Source organism: Cupressus sempervirens, chromosome 3, assembly GCF_028749045.1.
Source record: "Cupressus sempervirens isolate cs-2001-9-10 chromosome 3, ASM2874904v1, whole genome shotgun sequence".
In the NCBI taxonomy this organism is placed as follows: Eukaryota; Viridiplantae; Streptophyta; class Pinopsida; order Cupressales; family Cupressaceae; genus Cupressus; species Cupressus sempervirens.
The window spans coordinates 388,113,929-388,127,775 of NC_143120.1; the positions used below are offsets into that span (position 1 = coordinate 388,113,929).

The 13,847-nt window shown below is 34.2% G+C and overlaps 1 protein-coding gene across 4 annotated transcripts in view; it reads left to right on the forward strand.

Annotated features, from left to right (window-relative positions):
- LOC149566639 (actin-related protein 4-like) overlaps positions 1-13,847 on the forward strand; it is a 233,136-nt gene that overhangs the window by 90,113 nt on the left and 129,176 nt on the right. For all 4 annotated transcript variants that reach the window (XR_016362264.1, XM_089819941.1, XM_089819942.1 and 1 more), the window contains exons 10-11: positions 11,451-11,528; positions 11,634-11,687. Coding sequence is in view for 3 of the 4 variants with exons in the window: in XM_089819941.1 (XP_089676067.1) it covers positions 11,451-11,528; positions 11,634-11,687 (132 nt within the window). In the remaining variant the exon portion in view is untranslated. The remainder of the gene's footprint in view (positions 1-11,450; positions 11,529-11,633; positions 11,688-13,847) is intronic.

The window sequence follows — 13,847 nt, forward strand, 5'->3', positions numbered from 1 at the left end:
GAAACTTCAATGGAAAAAGAATGATGACATAGTCATGAAGATTCAAGTAGATGCAGTAAATGATCATATAGATCCAGTTATTCCAAAGTTGGACACTGCACATGACATGCTTACCTTATTAGAAAACAGTAATGAGATAGAGCTCTCACCCTAAAACAACAACTGCATCATGCAAAAATGAACAAGGGTGAATCCATTACACCATATTTTATAAGAGTAACTGAGTTAAGGGATCAACTATTTGCCATTGGACATATAATTAACAATGCTAGCCGTCAACGAACTTCCCACATCCTGGGAATAATCATACAAGGGATAAGTGCCCAATCCAAACTTCCAAAATTCAACCGATTGAAAACTGTCTGTATTCAAGAAAAGTCAAGACTAATCACCAGAGGGATCGGAATAAATAATTCCGGTGAAGATATCTAAGTTTTGAATACAAATTCGCACAAGAAAGGGAAGAAAGGTAACTTAAAATGAAAGAAAAGAAAGAACATCAATAGCAAACACTCATTCAAAAGAAAGGACATGCATAAAGTATAATGCTTCAGATGTAACAAATATGGATACCTTGCGATTAAATGCTTTGATAGACTAAAAAATCAAGCTTCAATAGCAGAAAAAGCAAGAATCAGGATACAAAAAGAATGGTATTCTTTTTAGCACTATCAAGTGAAATCTCGACAAGCAGAAATACTTGGGTCTTTGATAGTGGACCATCTCAACATGTCACATGATTTGGAGGAAAATTGGATAGTCTAGATGAAAACACAGATGAAGTCACCATTGGTGATAATTTCACCTACCTTGTAAAAGGAATTGGGACTTGTACGATTGAGCTGAAATTTGGAGTTTCACTTCAACTAATTGGAGCACTATTCATGCTTGGCATTAAAAGAAATTTAGTCTCCATTGTTGATGTTTGGTAGCTTCAGTCAGATAAACCTATGAGATTAAACTATTGAAGATATATATATATATATAGTATAAAAAATTAAAATTGTAATATATTAATGAATCGACATGTTGAATGAAGGGACATGTCTCTTCTTTGTTTATTCTCAATACAAATGCAAAGAGAACACTGCCTTGGGAAAACTCATACCGTATAGGCAGTGCTAGTACAGTGCAGCAATCACGAAAACTCAACATGGTATCAAAGCCAGGCTGCAAATGAAATAGAAAGAAAAGCACACTAAATGAAAGCAGGCATCGAGCTGTGTTTTACATATCCATATGTATATATATATATACGGAAGATGGAAGGCATGTTTTATCTTTGATCAATTGTGCAAGATATGCAGAAGTCAAAAACAAATTAGATTTGTATGCAATCCCTCAAACCTAGCACAAGTTATTATGACAAGTCTTTTGCTGGTAGGGATATGCATACCCTATATTCCTGCTCACGCCCAAGTGTGAAATGCGCTAATTCATTCTTTCAAATATTCTAAGAGCTCCCTTGCCAAATCTACGCCGTGAATGCAAAATGGAGTATTGGTCTGCAAATGGAGGAATATATACTGTCTGATATTAGAGAGATAAACATTTTTGAAATGCAGAAGGAAGCATATTTGTTGGAACGGTGGACCTTGCTGATAGTATGAATCATTTGCCCAAAATATTGAGGTATCTGCATTTGATCAAATCATTCGTAGTGAGATAATATATTTGAGGATTGAAGATCGACCAATAAGTTTATAACAAAGAGCTATTGTATATTGGATGAGCTTTGACTCATACATCGACAGGCAAAAGAATGAAAATATTGTTTCAAAAAGGGCATCAGATACAAGTTTACATTGAACAAAGAAGACTTCGAAGCCGCAAACAAAATGTGGAAAGAAGAAATGCTAAGTTTCACGACTTTTGCCAATTTCCAGGTTCACTAGCCACGTGAAAAGGAGATATCAAATAGGTTATCAACATTTATCTATTCTGTAGATCTTCCGCATGGTCGCTTCCACATGTTTTTGAAATGACTAAACTATCGTATTGGGCATTTTGTCATTTGTCTTTCTCTAGTCGAAATTCCTTTGTCTACTATGGCTGCTAGAAAATAGTGGAATCTTCCAATGCATTGATGATGTGGCCTTTGGAAATAAGGGTGTACCGAGTATAACAAGCCTCGAGCTGAAACATGGAACAAAGTCAAAGATTTCTAAAGTGACAGATAGTGGGGGAGGTGCTTCAAAGGGGGAGTCATCAGACCCCACAAGGCATGTAGATATATAAGGATAGAAAATATCGTAAGTCATTTTATTGTAATATGGGCATTTGATATTATGTTAAGCAAATAAGACTTTATTTTGATAGACCTTAATTATATAAAGTTTGATCAAATGATTTGAGATTATAATGGCGCCGAAGTCTAAAGAGCGTGTGTATTCTTGAAAAAGGTTTTGATTTTTGGTATTGATTACTTTAATAATGCAAGGATTATCGTCAACTGATAACTTAGAAAATAGGGTTAACATTGAACGAAAGGAGATATGAAATACTAGTCAAAGAATGCAAGTAGTGTTAAGGGAAGATATAACGAACATTTTTACCCTTGGAGACTCGTCTTTGGGGAAGGAGCCAAATAGGCACTGAGTGGAGGTAAGTATTAATTTCTATATTTTATAAATATAAGTGAATGTAGATTGGAGAAATTGGTCAGCTTAGATTATTATATGTGGCATTAATAAGGAAATAATATGTTCAGAATATAGATTAAAGTATATGGAATACATACATATATATTCAAAGTATATATTCAAATTAGATATTTTTCTGTATTGTGGATAAATGCATAATTATTATCCTTGAGTATTATATTAGAGCCTCTCTTATTTTTAATTTTAATAGGTGCTATAAAAGATATTTGCCTTGATCTTTTCTTTTCTCTCCAAGGATGTTCTTGGAGGAAAAGGAAGATTGATATCAGATTTAGAGGGAGTTTAACACTTCATTAGAGGCAACATTTTTGAGGAACTCAAAAGATTGATATTCAGAGGGACTCTAAAAATCTATGTGTGTGACTGCATGATTTTAATGGGCCTACCCCTTGTGTACCTCATAAGGAAGTGACGACTTCCAAATGATTATCACTTGTATTTGTAATTATTGAAACGTGACAATCTTACACTAACTAAATATTCTATTATGATCAAAGAACCAAAAATCAAAATCAGAATCAGATCAGAATTGACAAGGCTTACTCGAATCGTGAATCGCTTGAATTGCCGCTATGAATCGACAAAGTGAAAAAACCATTGAAATTTAAAGATTTTAACGATTTAGAACTTGTTTCATGCACCCTTTACTGAATATAAGTAAAAAAACACTATAACATCATTAAATAGAAGTTAACATACATAAACAAGAAGCCTAATTGATAAATCCATCACATACGTAAAATGTAAATTGTAGCTTAAGTAAATAAATATCATAGGATCATAATGAGTCATGACATAGATATATAGATTATAGAATTGTAAATGTTGTCAAATCATAAATGTGTGTAAGACGAAGATCCATAATGATAATCATAAAACCAAATCAAAATGATGTTAAATCATAATGTATGTAAGATGAAGATCCATGATGAAGAATCATGAAACACGTCTATCTATAAAGTCAAAGTGTAAACTAAATGAAAAAACAAGGCTCTAGCTCAAGCCTCAGGCTCATCATCATCCTCAAGATCAGCTGTAGCCTCATGGTCAGACTCAGCCTCTAAGTGCCTTCTACAAAGGTGTCTAAGGTAGGTCCTAGAGGACCGTTGAGCCATAGCCCCCGCATGTGCGATGGGTGCACGAACATCACTAGGGCCTGTATCTATGGTGTGCTTTATGCGTGCACATGTGTGTCTGCCAAAGCTTGAACAAGCTCTAGCTTCCTCCTCTACCATGGCGACAACATCTGCCTCTATATCTACCTATTTAACCCTTCTCATGGTCTTCCTCAATGAAGATTGCTGCATTTGTGGCCTCAGTGAGCCACTTTGACTTTGGATCAATCTTCTCTAGAATGATTGGAGAGGAGTCAATGGCCAAAATCTATCTGGTCCTAAGGCAGATGTTGTAATGAACAAATACAAGATCATTCAACCTCTGCACAGACAACCTGTTTCGCCTTTTCGAGTGGATATGCTCAAATATGGACCAACTATGCTCACATCCAGAAGCGCTGCTAGGTTGACTCAAAATACGGATGGCAATCTTCTGAAGATTTGGGGTTGATTGCCCAAACATTTGCCACCATCTATTTGAAATGAGGGAAAAGAAAAACAATTAGTCTCATTTACAAGCACAACTTTAAGGCTAAAATTTAAATTACAAAATCAAAAACTAAAATGCATAAGTCGTAACAATTATGAATTAACTTTAAGAATATATTGTTTTTACGTGGCTATAATGATGTGTGAGCCTCTATGGCCATCCTACTAGAGAAAAGCGTCCCATCCTTATTATTGAATTTGTCCAGCTCAATGGTTGTAGTTGCGCCACTACCATTAGGACTCAACCTTTGTATGACTGTGTGTAGTCCGGTAAGAACCTCCTCATCTGCCCTGAAGTGAGGAAGGAAACAATATGCTGGATTAAGGTAATAAGTAGCTGCATGGATGGGCCTATGGAACTGATTCTGCCATCTCCTATCAATAATGTTCCCAAATGGGGCCATACTTCTCTGACAATCCTACATATTGGGCTCTAATGGCCTCCTTGGCCCTATCCATGCCCTTGTATATGTAGCCTATAGAGGGCTTCTCCCCATCAGTAGTTCGTAGGAGAGATACAAGGGGCTTACTGATCTACATATAATGTAAAAATAAAAATTGAGTCAAGACTCAAAACTAAATTATAAAGCTAAATCATTAAATAATTAAAATTATGAAATAATAAATAACAATATTGCTTTGGAAATTATCTCCTACTTATCAATATTAAACGTTAAATTGTAAAAATTTTACCTTGATTATTTATTGAGTAGGTGCCCATAAACCATCCTCATCAAAGAGGATATTCCTCACACCTATAGCCGCAGTGGTCTTAGCATAGGAAGAAGAAACAAACTCCTCCCCAACAATCATGCGCCTCAGCTCTTCCCTTGATGTCATCAAGGACTTCAATCTGATGAAATTCGAGGCAAACCTCGTGATGCCCAGATGAGCTAGCTCCCTATCTTTTGTGTATTTCCTCATTGTGGCAAGGACAAATGCATGATTGTATATAAACTTGCATATACTTTTTGCCCTTTCGACACATGATTTTACCCACTCAATCTTACCAATGTCCTCCAACATGAGGTCATGGCAATGTGTGGCACAAGGAGTCCAAAATATAGTGGGGTGCCTCGCCATCAATAGTTTGCCTGTAGCAATTTTAAAATTAATTAGAATTTTAGTATTTACACATGTTAAGAAACTTAGAATTAGAAAAGTTCAAAATTTGATAAGTTAAAAAGTTAAAACTTAAATTGTTAAACTTAAAAAGTTAAAACTTAAAAGTTTACTTGCAGCAACATAACTTGTTGCATTATCCGTCACCACTTACATCGCATGTTCTTCCCCCACCTCTGCTATGATTTCCTCAATAACCTTACACAAGTATGTGATGTTTTTGATTTGAGAGGAAGCATCAATAGATTTGATGAACATGGTGGATCCTACAAAATTGAAAGAGTAAAACATTTAATTATCATGATTATGATTCATGGACCATCAACAAATTAACAATCAACAAATTAGCAATCAACAAATCAAAAATTGAATTAGCATGTAGGAAAGTAGAATGATCAATCACCTCCACAGGAAACAAGAAAATTGAGGAGTGTTCTTCCCCTCCTATCTGTCCAACCATCAGTCATGATGGTGCAACCCTTTATGGTCCATTCCTTTCGGTGGTCGGCTAGCTCAAACATAATGTCCTATACCATTTCATCTGAGAGGTAGCCACTCAACTCAGCCTTAGTAGAGGCTTTAAAGCCCGGACCACAAATAGTTACGACATCTATCATGCCTTGCCAATAAGGAGTCCTGTCACAAATAGATTATGATTATAAATTTAGATAACAAATCATTATGTAATATCAAATATGAATTTACGATTACACAAGTAGAAATATTAAACAATAAAAAAAAGAGCAAATTAAAAAGAAATAATTACCTTGTTGCAAAAGTACCAAAACTTGCAAATTTGTTTTCTGGAAGCATCATGAATTTCCTTGTTCAAACTACCCATGCTCTCAAGCGAGGGTTGTGAGCCAGTACTTGTGCGTGGCACAGGGTAACTATCTAATCTAGACTTCCGCACTCTAGGCTGAAATATAATAGGCCCAGAGTTAGTATAAGAATGACTAGCACTAGGGCTAGCAGTAGTGGTAGCACTAGCACTAGGATGAAAGGGAGGCCTAGAAGAACCCTCTCCAACACAACCTACGGATGTAGATGCAGATTCGGGTGCATGGGAGCCAATTGCACCTAACTGTTCAAGTTGTCTTTTCTTATTTAACTTCTCTTGTTCCAAAGCCTCTAATGCCATATAACATTTTCTTTTTGGCTTAGTGGTTTGTTTATTGCACGGGGTAATATCATGTCCAAATCTGCCTGCAATATGATATTTGAATCTATATATGCCACCTGAGTTTATTTCTTTACAAAAGAAACATTTTGTTCTTCCAGGAAATTCTTCAGTATAGATCCAAGCCTAGTCCTTTTTAGGCATTATGGAAAATGAACGCTAAGGCTGCTGCAATAAGGAAAATCCATTACAAACTTAAACTTAAAAAAAACAGCAAACCCTACATTATTTTAGAGCAAATTGTCCAATGTACAATCAAATAGATGTTTGCAATTTGTTCTAAAAACTAATTGTAGGGTTTGCAAGATTGCAGCTTGCAATTTAGTAAAAAAACATGTAGAAACTAATAGACATTCAAGATTTATGAATGAAAACTTAAAAATATTGATAGAAGAATGAAAAATAAACTAACATACAAAAAACAATCAACACTTATCTCTTGCAAATGAGTTGAGGAGTGTTGCTATTGGCTCCTTAAAGCTCCCAATGCAATCTTATGGCCTCCCTAAACTTATTCTTGATCTCCTTGATGCCCTTCTTTTTTGCTGCTTGAAACCCAATGGTTTCTCTTTTCTCTTCTTCTCACTCACTTTTCTTCTCTTCTTCTCATACTAAACAATTAAAAGGCCCTTTGGGTTTATAAGAAAGAGGAAAGACACAATAAAACGTTAAAAAAGTGTTTTAATTTTTATGTTTTTAAGTTACAAATTCATGCTTGCCACGGCTGATTTTTCGAGCCGATTTCAGGCGATTTTTTGTGATTTTTGGTGAATCACCATGAATCGCGATTTTCGCGATTTCTGGGCCAAAAATTGGGGGGCCGATTCATCGACTCACCATGAATTGCGAGGCCTTTGTCGGATCATCAAATCACCTGAATCATGACAATTCAGATTACTTTGCTTGAGACATAGTCCATGGTGGCTGTGTATGAGCATGTCCTTTTCTTTATCGCTGAAAGTTTCTTTTATACTGTCTGCTGGCTTTAAGGTGACTCAGCATATGATTTGTAAAGTTTCTCTCTCTCATTTAATGCATAGTACCCAATGTTGTCTTGTCTTCATTGCATCTGCTCTACATTTCTTGGTTAATGAATAATGAGACTCTTTAAATATAATCCCGTTGTATATATACATATCACTCCTGATTTCATCATATATATACATATCAATCTTGATTTATGTGCTCTTTAATGTTGACTGTTCAATCTGCCAGATTGTTATTAATTTCGGTTGTTTCCACCTTGGCTTGCCCTGTCTTATGTGTCCCTCCTTCATTTGCTATCTCCAATAGTAGTGCACTGTATTTGTTGACAAATGGATCTTATTTTTATATCTGCAACTGTAGCTGATGTTTCTTCTTGGTTAGTGTGAGGAACTTATCACTCATTATCACAATTTTCAATGCATACTTCAATGAATCAGTTTGTCCTTCAAGTTCAATTATGATTGGTGTATTCATACTTATTTGCAATGCTCAAATGCCAAGTAATGTATATGTTGTTCCCGATATAAATTGTCCTAATAAGCATACTTTTGACATTGACGACAACTTCTAACAATCACTCGAATTCTTTTGACATCAATGACAATATTTCCATCAGCTTCCTTATCAGATTGTGATTATTTTCATTTGCATATATTAATTCATATCAGAAATAGGATATTTTTGGTTCAAGTTTCATTAATTGCTTTATTTTCATTCGATTAGCATAGTAGAAAGGGAAGTTGAAGTAATTGTCCCTATTTCCTAACATAGCTAAATAGAGGACATTGCAAGAAGGGCTTTCCGTCTTCCCTGATCTCTTATTATTTATTAAGTCTGTTAAAAAAGAGTACAGCTGCTTCAAAAGAAAAGAGAATGTATTTCATCATGGTGAATATTGTAGTAAATATAATAAATAAATATTTTGGTAGCAAACTTGGTTATGGTTTTAGTTCCTATTTTACCAGGTTTGGTTGTGTACTAGTCATTTTCTAATGATGGGTAATTTGGTTGTTTGTTTGGCCTTCGTTTAGAAGTGTTGGTCCTATAAATAGCAATTTGAAAACAAGGTTAGGAGTATATTTAATACTATTTATACAATTAAATCATTGCACCCTTTATTTTTTGTATGATGTTCATTGGTCATATGGTTTAGTTGAAATTCTTTATTTCAACTAGTTCTTTGGAAATGGCAATTTATAACTACTAGAAGCTCCCGGGCTTCAAGATTATCAGATACTTATATGAATTATTGCATTCACTGTCACTTTTTTCTAAGTTTCCGGTTTGGATTTAGTTTGAAAATTTGTTCATTTTATTTTTGTATTGGGTTTGTATTCATTTTGGGTTCATCCACCCACACACACACACACATGCAACAGAAAATAATTTAACCACTATGCTAATATTAAAGCAACATAGCAAAATACATCACCATATATATTAACATCTTTAATATCTTTGAGTTGTCGTCCATACGTGCAACCACGTATGGATAATTCATAGACAAGCTTAGAGCATGCAACAATCACTTGTGAATACTCCTTTAGCAATGATGTAATGTCCCCACTATTAGGGTTAGTTTGGGACAAGTAATACCTGCAAAATAATGTTTAGAGTCAGAGCAATAACAAACTAACTGTATTATTCTACCCTCTAATTTAATCCCAATCTTAAGGACGTCTCCATATCAGGCTTCCTAGTTCATAGCTACTTCACCATCTTCTCGGGAGCGTACCCCTTAAGATTCTTCTTGGACAGTCATCCTCTATCTAAGGCTAATCACATGTGCATATGTTAACATTATCAGAATATTCTAGCACATTGATTCTCGGCCATGGTGGACAATGGAGATCTTAATATCTCACATGCTCCATGCTTCAAGTCTCATTAATATCCATGGTGCTAACCCCATAGGTTAACACAATATTATCCACAAATATGATTCATTAATATAAATAAATTCATAAAGATAATTAGACAAATATAATCCATAAACATACCTTTCTTACCTTCTTCTTTTCTTGGTCCATGTGGCTCTATCCTTAGTCGGTCCTTCAATAAATTATTCCTTTTAAATTATCTCAACTCTATATTTACTTTCCAAAATTCTTCCTTTTTTAATTATAAAGAAAGGAAAAAATATACTTTTTTGTTTCTTCTTTTCCAAGAGTCACAACCATTCATAATACAAATCCTTTGAAAGTCACAACACTTCATAGTTACAATCCTTTCGAAAAGCCACAACACTTCATATAACTAGAAGCCTTTGGAAAAGTCCCAATATTTTATAATCAAAATATTTTTGAAGAGTCACAACTATTCCTATTTATGACTCTTTCAAAGGTTCGCATCCTTTCAATATCATTGATACCTTTTCAGAAAGTCACTAACTTATTTTCTTCATATTACTTTCCTCTTCCATTTTTCTTTTTTGACTTCCTCTCTTCTTCTCTTCTTTTTTCTTCTTTCTAAAATAAACTCTCCTCCCTTTTATATCTTAATTTTAAGGAGTCATGTCTATTTGTTAAACATCTCTTGCCTTTTCATTAGATTTCGTTAATTTATATTATTATATGATAAATTATTTATTGACTTACTTATTTGTGTTGATTTTATTTATTATTAAATTCTATTTAGAAAGTTAACATACTTTCTACAATATTATCTCTTGTATTTAATTTTATTTTGTTCTTTACTCATTGAAATTTTATTACTTAAAATATCATACTAAATATTATTTTATTAATAATATAGATTAAATAATTATTATATCCTTATTTTATATTTTATTATTAGTTTTAAATTTTAATATAATTTTATTATTTATAACATTGTATGATCTAATTAGTATAAAAATTCTATCTTAAAATGGGGATATGACAAATGATGACCAAACAAAAAAGTGTAGTACCAAAGCAAGAAGTTTTCTTTTTCATTCACAAATGCACTGACATATAAAACATCCTTTTTGGCCTTTTTTAGGAGACACTTTTAGGGTTGGAAGATTGAATGGACGAAATTAGGAAAAACAAACTTTTTAAAAAGTAATAAAAGAAAGATCTTTTTGGATCAAATTCAGGCCTGGTTCGCCTGTTGAAAATGAAATTCCCTGCAAATTCATTGAATATCCTCCTTGTTCCTTTCGGAATTGCAGCTAATTTTAGTGACTGGTAGAATTAGTAATGAATTTGACAAGGAACTGAATTAGTGCAGACTCAAACCTGACTTGGAGCGGCTGGGAGAAAATCTGTTAACTTCGGTTTTATATGTGGGAAATCCATCTATTATTGTTTCCATAGTTTTATTAGTGGGCTTGTCTGTGCTGGGCCCTGTCTTGTGTTTTTTATTATTTGAAATTTTTTCTGAGGGCCTATTTTGAATTGGTCAACTTGTCAAATGTTTTTTTTGATGCCCTACGACTAAAATGGTATGATCACTGAGCCTCTTATTAGTCAAATTCATCTAGGACCTGTGCCTGGTCCTTTCCATTGTGGTTTATAGCTTTATGGCACCAAGAATTGGATTTGGTGGTAGATCTGATTCAAAATCTTGTACATGTCATCACGTCTCTTGGGCATTTGAAAATGGTTCTCCACATTGAAAACCCCATTATGATTTTATCGCTTGAGCCCTTCCCATTGGACTACTACTCATCCTAAACTTTCTATTTTATAGTTTTTGGGCAATTCAATTTTCACCAAGATGTTTTGTGTTTTCTTCTCTTGCAATTATCTAATAAATGGTTCAATATTAAATTGTATTTTATCTTTCATCCTGGTGGTTCCTATCAAAATTTGTTGTTTGTATGAATCTGCTTTTTTCAAGTTTACATTTCTATCATAGCATTTTCCTATACTTCAATATTTTCTGTAAATTTGGATGTTTTAATTGCAGGCTGTTGTGTCATCTCCAATTGGTGGGGAGGTTTTAACTGAGTGCTTGATGAAGTCTTTGGAGAGTAAAGGGATCATGGTAACAAGCATTTGATTTATGGGGTTTGGTCTTTTGATTTGTCTATGGCTTGGTAACTCTTATTATCAAATTGTTTGAACTCATTGCATGCCTTTCATACTGCAGCTGAGGCCTCGATATTCATTCAAGAGGAAAGAGGTTCGACCGGGAGAATTTCAGGTTAGTATTCATGGTTTTTTATCTTCATTTTCTGCCGACTCTTAAGAGCATAACATCATGTATTGCTTCTGTTTTAGCTTAATTGTTTATCATATTGTTGCTTTTAGAATTTTAGTCTGCTTATACCATGTCCACGTGTTCCATGACCAAATAGTTTTCTTCTTCTTTAGTTTATGCAGGAAAAAAGGTTTCTTAGTTATACTTCGTTTGCTTTGTTGTTTCTAGTTTATGTCTAGTTTTGTATCAGCAGTTGGGAACAATAATTATCTGTAATGTGTATGCATTACCGTGCTCTCTGCTAACATCACCCAAGGAAGGAACTTACCATGAGAGATGATGTAAATTCACAGGATTTTGTGAACTTTCTTGGTAACCTTTAATAGTATTTCCTATCTGTGTAGCTGATGCCGATGAAGATTGATTTTGTGAAATTGATGCTGCCTGTTGGACATGAATATGCTATTGCTAGATACTTGAACTTTTTTCTCTCCTTTTATGATTTAAATTTTGGCAATATTTGTCATTTCCGTTCTTTAAGATGGACTTATTTAATTGCTATTAGCTCTTTTGTCCCCACAAGAGCTGGTTAGCCATTCAATAGCCCATTCAAGGGGACACATATATGTATCATCTTGACTTACAGTAGGACCTATATTTCAATTTGAATTATGGCTGCTAATATTCAGTTATTGAGATTTAGAGTTGCATAATTAATTACTCTTTGTGAAAGTTCATGATCATCAATACAACATTTCATCTCTTTGTGATTACATTTTCTATTTGGGAAGTCAACATTGAATTCAATTTTGTAGGCAAGAGATCCTCCCTAGTCTTTTAGTTTTTCCCATTAGAAGTCCCTTTGTGATCTAATTGGACTAATCAAAGTGATCCTTGTGTGCAGATCAGATATGGTAATATCCTTGAGTTTGATTACTTTCATTTGCAGATCAGCTCTTTCACATCAGCGATATGTACTTGGCATCAATTATATCTTTCATAGGCTGGAGAATCTGATGTCACTATTGAGGTCACACTTAGAACTGAAGATCCATGGGTGTAATGTCCCCTTTTTAGCATTCATAGCATGATGTTGTCGTTAGCCTATTTCCCCACGGTCCCGTAGGCTAACCAAGACATTAAAGGGGCTTAGAGGCCATTTGGCCTAGATAGTTTCAGTTGCAGGTCTTTTTGAGGGGTTTTGAGGCAACTTTGGGCATACTTACTATTTATAGTAATTCATCTTGGATATGGTCGGACATCTTGTGGCAGCGGTATGTTGATGGTAATTGTTTAAAACCGACAAGCAGACTTGTTTATCATTGATAAGATTTGTTATGTATTGATAAAGCTATTTTATAAAGTTAAATTTAAATATTTAACTTTATTAATGCATAGACTATAGTTTGTGGGAAATATTTAAATTAAAAGAGTCCCCTTTATTTTGTAACACATTGAAGACATAAGTTACATAAAGGGAGTTATCTTTTATTCCACATTGAGAAAACGAAAGATGGAGTTGTTGTGAGAACACTATAAAAGAAATGGAAGAGCTTCTATTTGAATATACTTGGAAATATCAAAGAAATTGGAAAATTTTCTGGAGATTATATATCAATAGTTTGAAGGATGAAATCCCTTCAAGCTAGAAATCTTGACGCCATTGAAAGATATGGTCTTGAGATTCAACATGGTAGCAGTCCGAAAAAGCTGATACGAAAAAGCAGTCCGAAAAAGCAGAATAAAAAAAGCAGACGGAAAAAAAGCAACCCAAAAAAGTAGAACCGAAAAAGCAGGGGGAAAAAACAGTTCAAAAGCAGATCTGAAAAAGCAGTTCGAAAAAGCAAAATCGGAAAAGCAAAGCAGAAGGGGCAGCATTGAAGAAAACTGATTACAACCATCTACAACCAGGTTCCTTTATTAGTATTGCTTTCTTAGGTGTTATAAGTTTCAGCTGTAAGTGTGCATTATACCAGCATTATCATTTTGTAATCCATGTAAATGCCAAAGGTCTTGGCCATATCTCATGAGCATTGTATTAGAAATTTCATTGTAAGTTAAGAAGATAATAGTTGCTGGTGTCATTTAAGCAATTCAATATCATTATTTATCAGCTAGTTAGTTTGCATACCAACTGTTTGTAAAAATGCCAGTTGGCTGTAG